Source organism: Zonotrichia leucophrys, chromosome 24 (assembly GCF_028769735.1).
Source record: "Zonotrichia leucophrys gambelii isolate GWCS_2022_RI chromosome 24, RI_Zleu_2.0, whole genome shotgun sequence".
In the NCBI taxonomy this organism is placed as follows: domain Eukaryota; kingdom Metazoa; phylum Chordata; class Aves; order Passeriformes; family Passerellidae; genus Zonotrichia; species Zonotrichia leucophrys.
Window position 1 is genome coordinate 1,760,188 of NC_088193.1, and position 21,227 is coordinate 1,781,414.

The following is a 21,227-nucleotide window of genomic DNA, read 5'->3' on the forward strand; positions in this document are numbered from 1 at the left end:
AGTAGCGAGCCCACGCCCGCCGGGTCAGGCACTGCCCGTCCTGGCTGCGGGAGGCCGGGTCCCGGCACACGGGGTAGGATCTGCTGGCACAGGCGCTGCCATCCCTGCCCGCGCTCCGGAACCCGGGGGGACACGTGCACAGGGAGTCCCGGGGCTGGAAACGCAAACACGGCTTTGGGGGACCCGCGGTTGGTGCCACACATCACCCAGACCTGCCCAGGAGCATTGGTGTCACCATGAGAAATTCAGGATATTTGTAAATATGGTGTCCACACATCACCCCAGACCTGCCCAGGAGCATTGGTGCCACCATGAGAAATTCAGAATATTTATAGATATGGTGCCACACACTGCCCCAAACCTGCTGGGGAGCATTGGTGCCACCATGAGAAATTCAGGATATTTGTAAATATGGTGCCACACATCACCCCAAACCTGCTGGTGAACGGGGAGCATTGATGCCACCACGAGAAATTCAGAATATTTATAGATATGGTGCCACACACTGCCCCAAACCTGCTGGGGAGCATTGGTGCCACCATGAGAAAATCAGAATATTTGTAAATCTGGTGCCCACACGCCACCCCAAACCTGCCCAGGAGCATTGATGCCCCCATGAGAAATTCAGAATATTTGTAAATCTGGTGTCCACACATCACCCCAAACCTGCTGGTGAATGGGGAGCATTGGTGCCACCATGAGAAATTCAGGATATTTGTAAATATGGTGCCATACATCATCCCAAACCTGCCCAGGAATGGGGAGCATTGATGCCACCATGAGAAATTCAGGATATTTGTAAATATGGTACCACACACTGCCCCAAACCTGCTGGTGAACGGGGAGCATTGGTGCCACCATGAGAAATTCAGAATATTTGTAAATATGGTGCCACACGCCACCCCAAACCTGATGAGGAATGGGGAGCATTGGTGTCACCATGAGAAATTCAGAATATTTAGATATGGTACCACACACTGCCCCAAACCTGCCAGGGAACGGGGAGCATTGATGCCACCACAAGAAATTCAGGATATTTGTAAATATGGTGCCCACACATCACCCCAGACCTGCCCAGGAGCATTGGTGCCACCACGAGAAAATCAGAATATTTATAGATATGATACCACACACTGCCCCAAACCTGCTGGGGAGCATTGGTGCCACCACACAAAATTCAGAATATTTGTAAATATGGTGCCACACGCTGCCCCAAATCTGCCCAGGAGCATTGGTGCCACCATGAGAAAATCAGAATATTTGTAAATCTGGTGTCCACACATCACCCCAAACCTTCCGGGGAGCATTGGAGCCACCACGAGAAATTCAGAATATTTATAGATATGGTACCACACACTGCCCCAAACCTGCTGGTGAACAGGGAGCATTGGTGCCACCATGAGAAATTCAGAATATTTGTAAATATGGTGTCCGCACACTGCCCCAAACCTGCTGGGGAGCATTGGTGCCACCACGAGAAATTCAGAATATTGTAAATCTGGTGTCCCCACCTCTTTCCCTGTGGTTGGAAGTGAGATAAAGAGAGAAAGAAAAGGCGAGGATAAGCGAAAAGTGAATTTATGCTGGTGGATCAATGGGAATTTCTCCTGTATGTGACAGATGAATAATGTGATGGTTGACTCTCACAATTAAAAAGCAAATATTATATATTATATATATATCAGAGAAATTTTATAGACTTGCATAAAATGATGTTATCAATGATATAGATGCATTTATACAGAAGTTTTATAGACATGTGCATTCCTGGGTGTGCTTAACAAAGCCTGGATGTGGCACTGGGTGCTGGGGTTGGGTTGGACTCGATGGTCTTGAAGGGCTCTTCCAACCTGGTCATTGTGTGAATTCTGTGATTGTGTGGTTGTGTGACTCTGTGATTCTGTGACTCTGAGATTCTGAGATTCTGTGTCTCTGAGATTCTGTGATTCTGCGTTTTTGAGATTGTGAGATTCTGTGATTCTGAGATTTTGTGATTCTGAGATTCTGTGATTCTGCGTTTTTGAGATTGTGTGATTCTGCGTTTTTGAGATTGTGAGATTCTGTGATGCTGAGATTCTGAGATTTTGTGATTCTGAGATTCTGTGATTCTGCGTTTTTGAGATTGTGTGATTCTGTGATTCTGACATTCTGAGATTCTGTGATTCTGAGGTTCTGCGTCTCTGAGATTCTGTGATTCTGCGTTTTTGAAATGGTGAGATTCTGAGATTTTGTGATTCTGAGATTCTGTGATTCTGCGTTTTTGAGATTGTGTGATTCTGTGATTCTGACATTCTGAGATTCTGTGATTCTGAGATTTTGTGATTCTGAGGTTCTGCCTCTCTGAGATCCTGTGACTCTGTGATTCTCTGATTCTGTGACTCTGTGGCTGTGAATTTTATTACTTAGAGCTGCTGCCCCAGCTTCTCACACATACCCGGAGCGCCTGTCCTGGTCCCAGGCACTCACAGGTGCTCAGCCATACCTGGAACTTGTGATTCTGTGACTCTGAGATTCTGTGATTCTGAGATTCTGAGATTTTGTGATTCTGAGATTCTGCATCTCTGTGATTCTGTGACTCTGAGATTCTGTGATTCTGCGTTTTTGAGATTCTGAGATTTTGTGATTCTGAGATTCTGCATCTCTGTGATTCTGTGATTCTGTGTGTTTCTGTGTGATTCTGTCCTGGCCGAGGGCACTGACAGATGCTCACTCATACCTGGAACTTGTGATTCTGTGACACTGAGATCCTGTGATTCTGTGACTCTGTGTGATTCTGTCCTGGCCTGGGGCACACACAGAGCTGCTCACACACACCTGGTACACCTGTCCTGGCCCAGACCATACCTGATACACCTGTCCTGGCCCCAGGCACACGCAGGTGCTCTGTCCCTCTGCCGGCTGCACAGCCCCGGAGCCGCAGGGCAGGCAGGAGCTCTGTCCGGCTCTGGGGTTGAAGAATCCCTTGGGGCAGGGTTGGCAGGAGCTCTGTCCATCCCTGGGGCTGAAGAATCCCTTGGGGCAGGGTTGGCAGGAGCTCTGTCCGGCTCTGGGGTTGAAGAAGCCTTTGGGGCAGGGCTGGCAGGAGCTCTGTCCATCCCTGGGGCTGAAGAATCCCTCGGGGCAGGGTTGGCAGGAGCTCTGTCCATCCCTGGGGCTGAAGAAGCCCTTGGGGCAGGGTTGGCAGGAGCTCTGTCCATCCCTGGGGCTGAAGAAGCCTTTGGGGCAGGGTTGGCAGGAGCTCTGTCCATCCCTGGGGCTGAAGAACCCCTCGGGGCACGGTTGGCATCCCAGGGATGGCACCGCTGCCCCGGCCGAGCTGAAGGTCCCTGGTGGGCACGGCACTGGCACCGAGCTGTTCCCTCCGGGGCAGAAATACCCTGGGAACAGCAAAACATTCCTGTCAGTTTTACCCCTGCAAAGCAGCTGGAATGGATGAGGTTGCAGCTTAGATATTGAGGTGTGTTTTGGTTATAAATTAGTTAAATGCATCCTGCTGTAACCAAAATATTCCCTAGTTTGGATGTTTGAAGTATATCATTTACTGGTGAATAGATTTTGTATATATAATATGAATTCCATAATATATAATTATTAATTCTATAATATATAATATATAATATATAATATATAATATATAATATATAATATATAATATATAATATATAATGTATAATATATGTAAAATAGATAAAATATATTAATTGTATAATATATAATTAGATACTAGATATTAATTTTACAACACATAAAATTATATATTATATATTATATATTATATATTATATATTATATATTATATATTATATATTATATGTTATATATTATATATTATATATTATATAAAAATATATTACATATATAAAATATATATTATATAAAAAGTATAACATCTAATATTATATATGAAATTTAATCTATATTTAATATATACTGAATCTACATTAATAATTATAGAATATACTTCACATATTGAATATTGAATATATTTCAATATTGCGTTCATTTCATATACATTCAGTATTGAAATGTTGTAATGCAAATATATTAAACATCGTTAAACATATTTAAATAAAATATATTAAACAATGAAATATTGTAATAAAAATATATTAAACATAATTCGATTGCATGATGCAGAAAGGAGGTCTTTTGAGATGTGATGGACACTGACAATATTTTAGGACAATATTTTATGACAATAAAATCCTGTGCCCTGCATTTGCTCTCCAAGATTTTTACCTCTTTCCACCTGAATTTCATCAAACCCAATCAACTATCTGAGAATTATTGCAGCACAATTCAACCTGGCTGCATTTTTATTGCAGAATATGTGACGGAGAAGCAAAAAATCAGCTCAATTATCCCCATTTACCTGCTGGGCAGGCTGGCAGGCTCTGCTCCCCTCCTTTGCAGTGAACCCCACTCGGGCACTCCTGGTCATTTTGAGGTTGTGTTCCCCCCTCGATGCCAGGCAAGGCTGGAAAAAGAGAGAAAAAGAAGAGGAAAAGAGCCATGGATTTCCTGCCCTGAGCAGCCTGAGCTGCCAGAGAGGGTGAGGACTGCGGGGTGAGGAGAGCTTTCCTGCCCTGCTGAATATTTCATGGCAGGGAGAGTGAAAAGGTTGGTGTGAAATATTGATGGGAGTTACCTGAGCCCCACAGGTCACAGAGCAGAGATATCCCTGCCCTACCAGGAATATTCCTGTGGAACAAGGCCAGGGAAGGGCTGGTTGGGGTGATGGAGTTTGCTCCTGGGCCAGGGTCCCCAGAGCAACCCTTGGTTTGGAAAATCCTCCTTTACCCCATTTACTTCGTTTACCTCAGTCCACAAATCCTCCTTTACCCCATTTACTGCATTTACCATTTACCCCATTTACCTCATTTTCTCCAGTCCACAAATCCTTATTTACCACAGCCCACAAACCCTCATTTACTCAATTTACCTCATTTACCATCTACACCATTTACCCCAGTCCACAAATCCTCATTTACCCCATTTACCATTTTCCCCAGTCCACAAATCCTCATTTACCCCATTTACCATTTACCCCAGTCCACAAATCTACATTTGCCCCATTTACCATTTGCCCCATTAACCTCATTTACCCCATTTAGCCCAGTGCACAAATCCTCATTTACCCCAGGCTACAAATCCTATTTTATCCCATTTACCATTTACCTCAGTCCACAAATCCACATTTACCCCATTTATTTCATTTACCCCAGTCCACAAATCCTCATTTTTACCCCATTTACCATTTGCCCCATTTGCCTCATTTACCCCATTTACCATTTACCCGTCCACAAATCCTTATTTACCTCATTTACCATTTACCCCATTTACCCCAGTCCACAAATCTACATTTACTATATTTACCATTTACCCCATTTACCACTTTCCCCAGTCAACAAATCCTCATTTATCCCATTTACCATTTACCTAAGCCCACAAATCCCCGTTTACCCCATTTACCATTTACCCCAGTCCACAAATCTACATTTGCCCCATTTACCATTTGCCCCATTAACCTCATTTACCCCATTTAGCCCAGTACACAAATCCTCATTTACCCCAGGCTACAAATCCTATTTTACCCCATTTACCCTTTACCTCAGTCCACAAATCCACATTTACCCCATTTACCTCATTTACCACTTACCTCAGTCCACAAATCCCCATTTTCCCCATTTATCCCATTTATTATTTACCTCAGTCCACAAATCCACATTTACCCCATTTATTTCATTTACCTCAGTCCACAAATCCTCATTTTCCCCATTTATCCCATTTACCATTTACCTCAGTCCACAAATCCACATTTACCCCATTTATTTCATTTACCCTAGGCCACAAATCCTCATTTTTACCCCATTTACCATTTGCCTCATTTACCTCATTTACCATTTACCCCAGTCCACAAATCCTCATTTACCTCATTTACCATTTACCCCAGTCCACAAATCCTTATTTACCTCATTTACCATTTACCCCAGTCCACAAATCTACATTTACTATATTTACCATTTACCCCATTTACCACTTTCCCCAGTCCACAAATCCTCATTTATTCCATTTTCCTCATTTACCATTTACCCTATTTGCCCCATTTACCCCATTTACCATTTTCCCCACCCCACAAATCCATTTCCCACCAGGAAATGTGGGATCAGCCGTGATTTTGGGATATTCTCACCATAACCTCTGCAGCCTAAAGCAAAAAAATCTGTCGAGAAATCAGCGTATTTTTGGAATTTGCTATGAAAAATTAATTATCCACACCTGGATTTCCCCCTGTGGTTTTTAAAATTCACAGTGCAATTCAGGGACCTGGTTTGGGAGGATTTTGGGGGTTTTGGAGGTGCCAAACCCAAATTTGGGCAGGATTTCTGCAGCTCGGTGTTGTTCCTACAGCAGAGGGCAGCCTGGCTCCCTGCAGGATGGGAAACGGGAATTTGATTCCACATTTTTTATTTTTATTTTTTAGCTACTTTAAGCTATTTTTAGCTGTTTTAGAGTTTTTTTTAGCGAATTTTAGCTATTTTAATCTATTTCTCTTCCTGGCCATCAGCCTTTGAAATGATTTAATAATTCCACAGCATATGAACAAGCAGGCCCTGATTTGTCAGTGAGACCCAGGGCTAGCAAGTAAGATAAGCCAAATTTTTGTCCTATTTCTCTGTAAAATTTCACAGAAATTTCTCAGCAAAAGGAGCCACAAGTGGAATACGTTGAGTGCAAATATTTGATGAGCCTGTATTGAAATGAAATTGAATTTTACCCCGTTAAATGGGCTAAAAGAACAGCCTACAAACTCTTATTTTTTCCCACATAAACTTCCCTCTCCGGGTATCACTCAGAGCAGGATTTGGCTCTGCTCCAGGAGGTTTTATTTACACAACCCTTGTTTACAATCCCGTGAGGAGGAGCTGGATAAACGCTGAAATAATTTTTACAATTTCTGGGGAAAGGCTGGGCCGTGACTTTGGGACGGAGCCAAAGCACCTGGCTGGATTTCTGTGCTAGAAAAACAAAAAGCAGCCCAGATTAATAGATTGGTTATGAACAGATTGGTTATTTTGAGGTAGTCCTGAAAAGCAGCTGAGGCACAACTGAAATTTAAACGGATGAGGATGGAGGCCAAAGAGAGCTCAGAATTATACCTATTTAACCTATACAGGTTAAAATAATAAAAATAAAATAGAGTAAAAAGATAAAATATAATATAAAAGATATTAAAATACGTATTATTTTAATATATAATAAAATAATTACAATGAAATGCAATAAAACATCTAAATATTTAAAAATATATTCTATATTATTAGAATAAATTATACAGTATTATTCAATAATATATAATATATCTATGTATTCTATATATAATAATATTATCATTTACTATATATTATATATATTATATATAGTAAAAAGATTATATATAATATATTATTTCTTATTTATATCTAATATATAGATTGTCTTTCTATTGAACTATATGACATAGATTTATATCTAATATATAGATTATAGATTAAAATATAGATTGTATTTATATAGTTTGTATTCATATATATATTTATATATATACATATCTATATTTATATGTGTATTTATATAGATTGTGTTGTATTTATATTTACATTGTATTTATATAGATTTTATATATAGTAAATAGATTATATACCATATATTTATTATTTATATCTAAAATATAGAATGTATTTATATAGATTGTATTAATATATATATGTTATTTATATCTAATATATAGATTGCATTTATATAGATTGTATTCATATATATATACATATCTATATTTCTATATGTATTTATATAGATTGTATTTATGTTGTATTTATATTTACATTGTATTTATATAGATTGTATTTATATATTTTATATATAGTAAATAGATTATATATCATATATTATTTATTATTATTTATATCTAATATATAGATTGATATTAAACTATATAATATAGATTTATATCTAATATATAGATTGTATTTCTATTAAACTGTAAAATACAGATTATTTTCCCTGCAGCTCTGTTTCTAAGGGAGGAGCTGATGTGGGGAGGTAAACCCCAAAGTTTATTTCTTATATAGCTTATTTAGTGATATAATTAATTTACCATTATAAAGTTTATTTATTCGGCTGAGGTGTTTGGGTTGGAGCAGACAAAGGAAACGAGCAGTGAGGGAAGGAAAGGATCATTTGTGTCCCAGGGAAATGTCCCAGGGTGAATTTCACGGTGCTCACTCAGCAAACACCGGCCTGGCCCCGAGTTCTGCAGAACTTTATCAGCAACCAAATCTCACCAGGGGCTGCCCTGGCTCTGAGCAACCCTTCCATGGAAAGGTCACAGCCCCTGGCGGCTCCTGGGTGCGGGACAGAACCTGGGAACCCTGCGGATTCATTCCTGCAGCCTCTCTTTTCTCCATTGAAATTCATCATTTCAATGATTTCAGCGCAGAGCTGCGAAAAAAAAAAAAAACCAAACCCTTTTAGTGCTATAGAACGTCCAGGGAAGGAGCAGAAAGACTGGATCCTGCGGTGGTTATAGAGATATATGTTGTGAAAAATGCCCATCACTTGTTTGTAAAATTTAAAAACTTTAATACTAACAAAATAGCTATAAAAATAATAATATAATTAGAGTAATAAAAATTTGGACAATTTGGATTAGGACAATATGAGACAATAAGAACAAAGAGTTACAGACAGTCCAGGTACCTTTTCTGGGCAAAATAAGCCCAAAAAAGGCCCCACATGAACAGAGGATTAACCCTTAAAAGCAGCAGCCTGTTGCATATTCATACAGCTCATCCATGATGCATAAATTCCATTCAAACCCAGGATTCTGGCTGGGCAGTGTCAGCTCCTTCCTCTGAATCCTGACGGTGTCATTAAGCCTGAGCGAGGCAGGAAGAAATTCATTTCTTCTGATAAGGGAGCAATAAATTCTCTTTCTCTGAAAGATTCAGGTGTCCTGTGGCTGCTATCTCAGTGTGAGTCCTTTCTTTAGAAAAAAAAAGTATCCTACGTACAAAGTTTCTATTTTTAACATTTTATTATAACCTAAAACTATATTTAACACACTACTTAAGAAAATGAATACAGCATAACTTTCTAATATAACACATATAATATTAATTTTTATATTTGCAAAAAGCCAATCATAAAATACCCATTTTTAAGGGAATTAGGTTTTTTTTTTAAATATATAATTTATTTTCTTTGCCTGTGGTTTGCTACAACCCTGGCATTGTTCTCTGCCTGCCATGATCATCCCCTGTGCTCCTCAGCTGAGGATTTTGGGCTCTGGGAGGTGCAAAAATTTCTTTGAGCAAAATCCCCAACTCTTGGGGAAGAGCCTTTGGTGCAGTAACTGTGGCTGTGCAGAAAATCAAGGTTTCAAGGGCATTTTTGGGAAATGGAAACCAAACAGGGGCTGGGTTTGTGCTGTGGGTTGGGTACCAGGGGTACCAGAACCTTCTGCCAGGAATTTGGGTCCTGCTTCCCCCTGGAATGACAGGAATTACTGGAACTGGGAAATATTGGAGTTACTGGTGGGAGAGGGGGATGCTGGGGGATTTCTGCCATCCTAAAAACCAAACCAACAACAAAACCTTCCCGCACTTCTCAGCTCCCAAACCCTGCTTAATTTGCCTTTTCCACGATGTCCCTTCTGCTGTGAGCTTAATATGAATAGAAGAGTACAGAAAAAAACAAGCTACTGCATGAAATAAATGTATTTATTGACAGGAAGGAGCATGAAACAATGTAAAGCGATTAACAATGCAATTAATGGATAACTGTGGTAGAATACACTGCAGAAGCAAGTTCACCTCTGAGTAAATGGAATAAATGATATCTATAGAAATAGTTTAATACTCCTGTCCTTTCACCTGAGTGGTTCCCATGACTAAAAGATTAATGCTGGATTATTAAATGAGAGTTTTCTATGCTTTTTTAAGATAAACTGTAAGAAAATTCAGGTTTTTTTTCCCTGCAGATGTTTATGGCTGCTTTTCTCTTTGTTCAACACTCTGCTTCACCCTGGTGATGTGGGATTTCTGGGTTGGTTTGCAATGAAAATAAAGAGCTGGGTCTGACCCTTCAATCCCACAAATGGAAGCTGAGCTGACCCAGAAGTTCTTCCTTAATTGTCCTCAAATGAATAAAAAGTTCAGTGAAAGTTAAAATACAGAAAGAAGGATGGGCAGTGGTGAGGCGACAGAGATAAATATTCAGAGAGGAAAAATATCCATAAAACCTGAGACAAAAAGGGAAAAAGAAAAGATTTTAGATTATTCAAACATGAGGGAAAGCTGTGGAAGGAGGTGGATGAGTTATGCAACTCCTCATGAGAATAACATATAATATATAGATTTTTTTCAATGAAACACTGAAAGATTATGAATTATTATGTCTCAGACTAGAGAAAACACAAAAGAGAACTCTTTAGCTGTTCAGGGCATCAGAATCATAGGATATGACCCAAACCCCACTGGAATTCACTTCAACACTGCCACTCCTCCAAGCTCACTCACCTTGTGCAACGTAGCTCTTGGAGCTTAACACTTAAGGAAACCCCATAACACAAAAATAACTTTTTTTTTCTGTTTTTTTTTTTCACAAGAAACAAATGCAAAGGGTTCATTAAAAACATTCCCCAAAGATGCTGAGTACTTAACACTGGATCCTGCAGTGGCTTCACGTGGGAATCTCCCATTTTCCTCCACAGGAGACACGTGAGGAGCTGCTGGATCAGTTTTGGTTTTGCTTTTAGGTTCTGTAAAAGCAGAATTGCTCCCTATGTAGCAAACAGGGAAGTTTCATAGAAACCAGCAAACTCGCAACCAGAGGTTAAAATTAAACGAGAGTAAGTCTGGGAGGAAATAATTAAAAATAAAAATTATCTCGTTTATAATAATTCTACTGAATAACTCTGTTTTCTGGCAGTACAGAATAATTCCAGCTCCTTGTTATTCTCCCAACTGTTTTTTTAAAAAATGATCTTCAAAAGCTGTTTTAGATTTAAATTTTATAAAGGTAAAATCCTCTGTTAGATCTGTTAGAAAGGAACTGATTTGAAACACTTTGTCCCAGACTTCACCTACAATCCACTATGGGTGCAAAATTCTGATTGCAATCAATAAAACCTTGATTTTTGTTGAAGAAACATGGTCAGCACAATGCTCTGTTTTGGAGAGACTGCCTTAAAGTGTGACCACTCCAGCCTTGGCCAAATTCAGGGCCAGACTGCAGAAAACATTAAATATTTTTAATATTTAGGCTCTGAATTCCCAGAGCTCGTGTTTAAAATCACTGAGATTTTCAGTCTGAATGTTGAATTTGGCGTGTATAGATAAATTTTAGGCTGAAACCCTCAAGACTAGACCCTGGATGGTTAAAATATTTTTCTTTGTCTAAACACCTGCATGAAAAATCATCAGAGCTTCAGACTGACATCAGACCTGAGCAGAAAAACACAAATTTGTGAGAAAATGAAGATGCAATTCTTCCTGGAGCACCTAACCCTGAATTCCTGCACAACCTGCACTGAGGGTTTCCCACATTTATCAGCTTTTTAAATTCTGGGTCCAGGTGAGATCTTTGCAGCAGTCAGTTCAAGATAAAACATAAAATATTCTATATTTTGGTGCTTGTGCTCTGGTTTTTCTCCTGCAGCAGGTGGCCCATCAGGTGCAGGTGGTGAGAGCTCTCAGCATTTCCCTGCAAGACAACAAAGCAGAAAAATCTCAGCTCAGTCCCAGCCCAGGCGTTCCTGCTAAAGAAGGAATAAAATCTCTCATTTTCTGGCTGGTTTTGGGTGAGGAAGGAGGTTTGCAAGGAAAATGAGTGAACCCAAAGGCTGGGATGAGGTGCTGAGCACCTTTTCCAGCATCTCCATGCTGGGGAGGTTTGAACTCGATGATTTTTGGGTTTTTCCACCCCAAATGATTCTGTGGGATGGGACTGGACTGAGCCACTCCATCCCAGCTGCTGAGCCACACAAACCCCCAGGTACCTGAACTCCCCTTCCCAGCACAAAATACCTTCGAGAAGGACATCGAGGAGCTCTGAGGATGACAAGGAGCCCAGTCCAGGTGAGTTTTCTGCACCTGGGGGAGCGGGGATTGCTCCGGGAGCATCCAGCAGGCTGCAGCTCTGGACAGGTGGAGAGACCACAACAGTCAAATTCCACTTGAACTGGGCTGAAATGATTTTGTTTTTTCTCTGCTGGGTTCTGGGAGAACCTCAGTGACTTTAAATCTGTATTTCTAATGGAAATCTTGTTATATTATTACATTTATTACACGGAACCTCAGCGACTTTAAATCTGTATTTCTAATGGAAATCTTGTTATATTATTACATTTATTACACGGAACCTCAGCGACTTTAAATCTGTATTTCTAATGGAAATCTTGTTATATTATTACATTTATTACACGTACTCTGGTGGGAACTCTCATCTGACCGAAGCAAAAAAGACCTTGTAAAAAACAAGAGAGATGTAACATTTTTTTTGGCTTTAAGCACTGAATATTTGCTTAATCCTGGGAATTAATCATGGAATTGACATTAAAGCAGCCACAGTTACCTGCTGAGGAGCATCCTGTGCCTGGGGTTGGTGAGTCCGAAGCAAACACATGAGCTCTGTGTTCTCCTCCAGCTTCAGGCAGGGGCTGGAGGCCGGACAGGAGTCCAGGACCTGCAGATGACAGCAAATCCCGTGGTTGCACAAGGACAGGAACACTCAGGGCAGGCTGGAGATGTGCTGGGCCCGGTCCTCACCTGCAGCTGGGGCTTTGCTCCCATCTGGAGCAGGCACAGGATTCCCTCCAGGATCTGGGCCCTCCGCAGCCTCAGGAGCCTCCCGGCGCCGCCGTCCCTGCCCGGGCTCTGGGATTGTGCCACCAGCACGGTGTGGGCGAGGGCAGCGCAGTGCAGGGCGGTCAGGCCTGCGGGGGACACCGGGGCACAGTCACACCCAGCGCCCGAGCCCTGGAAAATCTGGGTTTGGGGATTTGGGATCTGAGCCAGGCCCCGCGCTTGGGCTGTGCCTCTCACCATGGTGGTCAGGCAGATCCACCTCCACACACACCCCGTTGCTCTTGCAGCTTTTCAGGACCTGAAATGAGGAATATCCAGGTGATTCCTGAGCTTTGGCACTGCCAAAATTACCCTTTCCGCCCCCAAATCCCCCATAAAAATACCCTTCCTCCCCCAAATTGTAGCCATGATATTTTCTGAAAATTCCTTTCCTTAGGATTTTTCCTCCTGAGAAGCTGAGAGGCCTCAGGAACAAAATGTAAAAAATAATTACCTGCTGCTGTGGAATGCAACAGGTGCATCTGGGATTGGTCTCATATGGTTGTTTATAATTAATGGCCAATCACATTCCAGCTGTCTGGACTGTCTCAGACACAAGCCTTTGTTATAACTCCTTTTCTATTTATTTATTTTATTTATTTATATTTTCTATTTATTTTGTTTATTTATTATTTTATATTTATTTATTATTTTTATTTATTATTTAAATAGATTTTAAAATGTATTTATAATTTTCTATTTATTATTTTATTTCTATTCTTAGCTACCCTTCTGATGAAATCCTTTCTTCTATTCTTTTAGTATAGTTTTAATATAATATATATAATAAAATAATAAATCAAGCCTTCTGAAACATGGAGTCAACATTCTCATCTCATCCTAGGACCCCTGTGAGCACCACCACACCAAAACCCTCTGTAACCACATCAGAACAGAAATGTAAGGAACACCCCAGCTTATTTCCAACACCAGAACGTGCATGAGTTGCTTTTATCCACTTTGGCCCCAAAAAAGACCCAGTGAAGCCCCAATTTACCTGCAGAACCCTCAGGTAGCCGTTCTGTGCGCACAGGTGGAGGGGAGTTTTCCCTGAGCTGTCCTGCTCGTTGACGTTGGCTCCCAGGGAGATCAGGTCACTCACCATCAGGTGCTGGTTCTTTTCTGCAGCAAGATGTAAAGCAGTCTGAGAAGGGAAGAAGGGCACAGAAGGCAAAAATAGTTTAAAAACAACAATATTTTGTAAATAATGAAGTGGGGAGTTGGAATTTTGGGGCTCTGTTCCCACTTGTGCTCCATCACTCCCTCCCCATTCCCATTTTCCCTTTTCCAGGACAGCAGGAGGATTCTTGCTGCTTGGCTGGGGTTTGACAGAGGGTTGCAAGGGATAAATAATTACTTTTTTTTTGTGGCAAATGAGCCTCCTACCCTTTTCTCTGCATCCTTCTCGTCGATCTTGTTGAGGGAGGCAAATCTCTGGGCCAGGGCAAAAGTCAGAGCCCTCCTTCCCTGGGCAACAGCCTTGTGCAGCAGCCTGGAAGAGAACTCAGTTGGGAACGAGCAGAAGGGAAAGGAGGGGTAAAAAAACACCCTAAAGGAGGGGTTAAAACACCCTAAAGAAATGGTAGAAACATACCAAAGGAGGGGATAAAAAACACCCCAAATGAGGGGTAAAAGCACCCCAAAGAAACAGTTAAAACCCCCAAAGAGAGGGGTTAAAACACCCAAAAAGGAGGGGTAGAAACACCCCAAAAGAGGGATAAAAACCTCCCAAAGGGAGGGGTCAAAACACCCCCAAGGGAGGGGTAAAAACCACCCAAAGGAGAGGTTGAAACTCCCCAAAGGGAGGGGTAGAAATCCCCCAAAGAAATGGTTGAAACACCCCAAAGGTAGGGGTAAAAAACACCCCAAATGAGGGGTAAAAACACCCCAAAAAATAGGCAAAACCCCCCAAAGAGAGGGGAAAACAACACCCCAAGGGAGGGGTAAAAACCTCCCAAAGGGAGGGGTTGAAACATCCGAAAGGAAGAATTAAAACACCCCAAAGGGAGGGGTAAAAACATCCCAAAGGGAGGATAAAAACAGCCCAAAGGAGTGATTGAAAATCCCCCAAGTGAGGGGTAGAAACCCCCCAAAGGGATGGGCAGAAACACCCCAAAGAATTGGTAAAAACACCCAAAAGGAGGAGTTAAAATACCCCAAAGGAACACGGAGAGTGGATTTTTAAGCATAAAATACTAATGCTGGAAAAATGCTGAAATTTTGGGATATTTAAGGGTTTATTGCTCTCTGCAGTAAAAGTGCAGTTGCTGATTTTGTCTGCAAAAACTGGGACAGAAAGGGAGGGGTGAAACCTGCTGCCATTTTCATCAGGAGCCAGCAGTTCTTCCTCCGGGATGTTCCTCAGCCAGTTCTCCTCCCTGTGCAGCTGGAACTGGAAGAAGGAGAGGGCAGAGAGGTCCTGCCTGGTGAAGGAATTTGGGGTCGGCCTCAAATGTCCCTCCACATCTGGAGAGCCCCTGGGAGCTTCCTGCAGCATCTCTGCCAAGCCAGGGACTGCAGGCGTGTCCTGGGGGGCAGAATTCCTTGGGAAACATTCCTGGGGTGCAGAATTCCTTGGGAAACATTCCTGGGGTGCAGAATTCCTTGGGAAACATTCCTGGGGTGCAGAATTCCTTGGGAAACATTCCTGGGATGCAGAATTCCTCAGGAGATCTTTGTGGGATGGAGAATTCCTCAGGAAACATTCCTGGGATGCAGAATTCCTTGGGAAACATTCCTGGGATGCAGAATTCCTCAGGACACATCCCTGGGATGGAGAATTCCTCAGAAAACCTTCCTGGGATGCAGAATTCCTCAGGAGATCTTTGTGGGATGGAGAGTTCCTCAGGAAACATTCCTGGGGTGCAGAATTCCTTGGGAAATGTTCATGGGGTGCAGAATTCCTCAAGAAACATTCCTGGCGTGGAGAGTTCCTCAGGAGACCTTCATGGGATGGAGAATTCCTCAGGAAACATTCCTGGGGTGCAGAGTTCCTCAGGAGACATTCCTGGGATGAAGAATTCCTTGGGAAATCCTTGTGGGATGGAGAATTCCTCAAGAAAGCGTCCTGGGATGGAGAATTCCTCAGGAGACATTCCTGGGATGGAGAATTCATTGGAAAAACTTCCTGAGATGCAGAATCCCTCAGGAGACATTCCTGGGATGGAGAATTCCTTGAGAAACCTTTCTGAGAAGGAGAATTCCTCAGGAGACATTCCTGGGATGCAGAATCGCTCAAGAAACCTTCCTGGTGTGGAGAGTTCCTTAGGAGACATTCCTGGGATGGAGAGCTCTTCAGGAAATATCCCTGGGGTGCAGAATTCCTCAGGAGACATCCCTGGGATGGAGAATCCCTCATGAAACCCTCCTGGGAGCCCAAGGGACCATCCTGCACCCACCAGCTGCCCCCGTCCTCGCCCGTCCTGGAGAACATCCCATGTGAGCAGGACCTCTGGGTGCTCTCCTGCTGACCATGGAGGGAAGGCTGTGCCTGTCCCCGCAGGACGGGGTGGAATTCTCTGCCCCAGGGCTGGGGGTGAAGCTCTGCTGGTCCCCCTTGCGCTGCCGCCCTGCCCTGCCAGCAGCAGCTCTGCAGCTCCCGGGTGAATCCCTGCCAGAACCCGTCTGGCACGGGCTGCCGGCGCTCCTCCCCGAGCTGGCTCTGGTTCAGATCCTCCTGCAGCACCTCCACCAGGATGTCGAGGTCCTCCAAGCCTCTGGGGCTTTGCCCAGCGCTCTGCTTGCTCTGAAACGGCAACAGGAGGAGGAGGAGGAGGAGGAGGAGGGAAGGGGAGGGAGGCAGACATGAAGTGTCCTGTTCTCCCTGGGTGATAGAACAGGAATTCTGCCCCAGGAGCCTGGCACAGAGGGGTTCAGGGTGTTCTGCATACCTGTCTAAGCTGTTTCTCTGTATAAGGGTGAGATCTCCTCTTCTCTGCTGGAGAACAAAAAGAAGGGGAAGGAAAGGTTCAGAGCGGAGGAGAGGCACACACAGGGCAGAGATTCCCAGATAAGAGGCAGATAAGCCAGGCAGGGTGGTGTGGAAGGGACCCAGCAGGGCCCACGGAGCAAGGACAGCAGTGCTCTGGCTCTCTGGGTACCTCTCAGGGATGATCCCAACAGGAAAGGAGGCTCAGTTACCAAGGGAGGCGTTTCCAAACCTGTTTTTCCTGAGGATCCTCTGGCTGCCATCTTCACTGCTGAGGCCTCCTGAGGAGACAAAACCAGCCAGCTTCAGTGTGAGGCGCTTACAGGGAGGAGGAATGAAACTGAGGCAAAGATTGGGACATGAAGAGGGGGAAATTGCCTCCTGGGCTGTGGGTTCTGCTCAGCAGGGCTGCAGATGGACAGATTTCCATGAGGGGGTAATTAAAGGCAGCTTTATAAAGATCTTTACAGCAGCCTGGCAGTTTATCAGCTCCTTTTTGCAGGTTCTGGAGCAATACTTTTGCTGTTTATTGGGCCATCTTTGCCCTGATGCCTCCTGGGCTGTGGGTTCTGCTCAGCAGGGCTGCAGATGGACAGATTTCCATAGGTGGGTAATTAATTCATGGCAGCTTTATAAAGATCTTTACAGCAGCCTGGCAGTTTATCAGCTCCTTTTTGCAGGTTCTGGAGCAATAATTTTGCTGTTTATTGGGCCACCTTTGCCTTGATTGAATGATGCTCAGCACCCATGGCATGGATGGGTTCTGCTGCCACTGCCTTGGAACTGCCCCTACCCAGCCCTCATCCTGTCTGAAATTTGGTTTATTCCCCACTTTTAAAAGCACTGATGGCTGCAGGAGGCAGCAGCTGCAGGTGTGACCCTGCAGAACACCCAGTGTGCCCAGGATGCTGCAGGAACCTTCCCAGCCCCGGGGATTCCTCACCTTGCCTGGAGCTGGGTCCAAGCCTTTGGAAAGTCGGATTTTCCTCAGCAGCTCCCGCACTGGCATCTTCACTCTCACACCCATGTAGCGCTTCTGAGGGGGATCAGAGCTAAGTTCAGAGTCTGGAAAAGTCACAACACGATGCTGAAAGTACCACGATTGTCTGAGCTGCTGGGGAAGGGTGGGAGGGTCAGGTCAGCCTGGGGAACGGGCTCTGATCCCCATGGTCATCATCACTTGTGGGAAATTTTCACATTTCCCTTGGCTCTGCTCAGTAATTCCTTTAATGAATTCCTGCTCAGTTTTCCTGTGTGCCACAGAGCGTGGATTTGCTTTTGGGGAATGTGGATTTGCTTTTGGGGAATGGGGATTGGCTTTTGGGGAATGGAACATGGATTGGCTTTTGGGGAACGTGGATTTGCTTTTGGGGAATGGAACATGGATTTGCTTTTGGGGAATGGAACGTGGATTGGCTTTTGGGGAATGGAACGTGGATTGGCTTTTGGGGAATGTGGATTGGCTTTTGGGGAATGGAACGTGGATTGGCTTTTGGGGAATGTGTCAGCAGTGTTTAGGTCTCTGCCCCTCTCACACTCTCATTTCCCTGTGCTGTGGTAAATCTGCCTTTGCCCTTTCCTCTCCTGTGGTTTGTGAAATTGTTATCACTGCAACATCAAGGAGCAGAATTTAAAAATCAAAACATCTCTATCTTATCAAAATTAAGACGGGGATGCTCTGTCCAGTGGCTCTCAGTGTGTTTGGGAGTTTTTGTGTGTTTCAAAGCAAAACAATGATTTTCTGCACCGAAATGGAACAGTTATTTGAGAATACACCTCGTTGTCCCAACAGGCTCTCTCTCTGTCAAAACAGGCTGCTCTGTGATTGTTTGTGTTAGGTCTCCTCGCATCTGGTGCCTGCATCCCCAAACTTGAAAGACTTGCCCAGATTAGGAGCTTAAATCCATTGGCTTTTGAAATACCTTTTATGTAACTCTGGCATTCCCGTCCTTGCCTTGTGTGTCCCCCTGCCTGGAATAACCTCTATCTAAAATTCATTCAGTATTGAAAAAATCACAGATTTCATGCATCAGGTCAGGGTTTTCCCAATGAAATATGGAAATGAACCATGGGGAAAGCTCCAAGGGAAGCAGAGTGTGGGATCCTGAGAGCAGGAGAAGCTTTCTGCTCCCACTGCAGCTCGCGGCAGGAGGAATAAAACCAACTCTTGTGATCAAACACAATTCAGGATGGAACAACACAACGGCCTGAAATGAAGGAGGTGCATTGGGCCAGCAGCTCCTGGTGCTGTTAAATCCAACAGGAGGTGCCTGAACCAAAATTCCTGACCAAAATCTGAGTGTGGGACCTGGCTGGGCCCAGGAGGGGAAGCAGGGGAGCTCAGCAGATGGGAATGGTGCAGATCCTGGTGAGAGGAACGGTGGAATTGTATTTACAAACCAGCTGTGGGGCTGCTGCTGGATAAAACCAGCGCTGGGAGGGAAAAGAAACAATGGGAAGGATTCCACTGATTAATGAATGGAAAAGGAGATTTGCTTTTACAAATAAACTTTAGGTTTGCTGAGAAATGAAATTAGACATTAAGAGATGAAAGCAACAATGGGGAAAAACCCCTAAATTCCATAAGAATTAAAAATTAAAAGGGGGAGTTGTACATTAGAGGGGAATCTTTGGTATCAGGTGTTCTGGGGAGTCTGAACCTCTCAAATACCTCAGAAATGGGGAAAACCCCCTAAATTCCATAAGAATTCAAAATTAAAAGACAGGGCTCTACGTTGGAGGGAAATCTTAGGGAAATCTCTGGTATCAGGTGTTTTGGGAAGTCTGAACCTCTCAAGTACCTCAGAAATGGGGAAAGAGAGAAGGGAAATGTGGCTGGAAATTGGGATAAAAAGGAGGCTGCACCCTCCAAAAATGGGAGAGACCCCAGGGGATGCCCCACGGCCTCTCCCTTTATTGGAATGAAGCCAAAGGACTCCTCTGCCTCCTTTTTGGACACAAACCTCTGGTGTTTGTGGGTTCATTTCCCTAACCCTGGGATGGCAGAGAGCAGCAATCCTGGCAGGGGAACCAGCCCCACAAGCTGTGGTTTCTTGTTGCGTGATTTTGTTTCCCAGCCCTGCAGCGGGAGGGAGCAGCAAATGGAGCCTTTGGAATGGAGATGGGGCTGTTGTTCTGTGCTGGGATTTCTGGCACTTCTCAGTGTTTCACCTAGCACTGAATAATCAAAACACTGAGCTCTCAACAAGCAGAGTTTGTTTCTCAGGCTGTTCTAGAAATTATTATTTTTTTTCATAGATTGGTGTTGCCAATGAATTATTTACCTTTTGAAGAGCATTTTAAAGGTTATATTGAAAAGCTTTATAACAAGCCAATAAGATTGCTAAATGTTGTTATCTGGGAAGAGTTTCCAGTGGCAGATCAGACTTTCCTAGGAACTGAAGGACTCTGATTCACCAGCCACACTTTGCTGTGACTTTGAAATGTTAATGACTCAGAAGGTCACATCTATTACCCTGCTGCTAGCTCAGAGCCAAACTCGCAATTCAGGATGCAAATGAGCAGCAAAGCACTGGGGATGGACAGAAAGGATGGAATATTGGGCATCCTTGGGAATTTCTGACCTCGGCAGCAGAACACAGCAAAATCCAGCCAAACCTGGGTGGGGGAATGTGAACACCCCTGGGATTGCTGAGCTTGCTTTGTGCTGCTCAGAGCCCCAGGCCCCACCAGCTGGGGCAAGGAGCACAAAGCAGGGAATGGGAATCAGGATTTTTCTCTTACCAGCAGCAGCAGGCATCCCTGGAGGCTTGCATGGAGGAGGAGGAGGAGGGTGGGAGACCTTGGGGCTCGCCACGTTCAGCTCAGTCCATCCCGGGTCCGGCAGAGATGGGCTCTGCTGGGAGCAGCTCTTGGGGCTGGCGGTTTCCCCAGGCAGGGGAGAGCCCTGGCCTGGGCTGTAGCCACAGAGTTCACTCTCACTCTTGCTTTGGTTGACCAGCAGCTCAGGGCTCATGCAGACTGTCTGCAACATCTCCACTCTGCGTGTGTGTGCAGAAAAAGATGAAAGAGATGAGGGGAAGCAAAAAACCCCTGTTAGTTGTGTTTAAAAAAAAAAAAAAAATATATATATATATATATAAATCAATCCAGTATCACATGGAGACCATGGCAATGTAATTAATCCTCCAACGTAATTAGCTGAGTCCAGCTTCCCTCTTGTCTTTGGAGCAGCAAGTTCCAGCAGGGGAAGAATGAAAGCAGCCCTGGAATCCCAGCAGGCACTGGAAGCAGCTTTTGAGAGTTTCTTGGCTGCAGTTCTGCCCTGCTCTTTATACTCAGGTATGGTTTGGAGGATGGCAGCCTGGGAAGGCTCCACCCTCTTTCCTTACAACCCCGAGCAGCTGATGAGGAAATGAGTTTTCCCAAGAAAAAGCTTAACTTCAAGTTGA

General features: G+C 43.7%; 1 protein-coding gene across 1 annotated transcript; it reads right to left on the reverse strand.

Annotated features, from left to right (window-relative positions):
- Positions 1 to 11,387: 11,387 nt before the first annotated feature.
- Positions 11,388 to 20,810, reverse strand: LOC135457471 (uncharacterized). The gene is made up of 12 exons (XM_064732082.1): positions 20,560 to 20,810; positions 17,759 to 17,880; positions 17,048 to 17,096; positions 16,778 to 16,824; positions 15,200 to 16,632; positions 14,274 to 14,379; positions 13,885 to 14,031; positions 13,086 to 13,146; positions 12,810 to 12,976; positions 12,616 to 12,726; positions 12,069 to 12,180; positions 11,388 to 11,745 (listed from the first exon to the last, which is right to left on the reverse strand). Exons 1-12 carry the CDS (start codon positions 20,807 to 20,809, stop codon positions 11,735 to 11,737), a joined length of 2,616 nt encoding a protein of 871 aa, XP_064588152.1. The 5' UTR covers position 20,810; the 3' UTR covers positions 11,388 to 11,734.
- Between the last annotated feature and the right edge of the window lie 417 nt (positions 20,811 to 21,227).

Coding starts and splice junctions, on each gene's coding strand:
- LOC135457471 (XM_064732082.1), bottom strand. CDS start 20,809: ATGTTGCAGACAGTCTGCATGAGCCCTGAGCTGCTGGTCAACCAAAGC. Junction 12,977..13,085: donor GGATCTGCCTGACCACCATG/GTGAGAGGCACA, acceptor TGTCCCCCGCAG/GCCTGACCGCCCTGCACTGC. Junction 12,181..12,615: donor CACAGGATGCTCCTCAGCAG/GTAACTGTGGCT, acceptor CCACCTGTCCAG/AGCTGCAGCCTGCTGGATGC.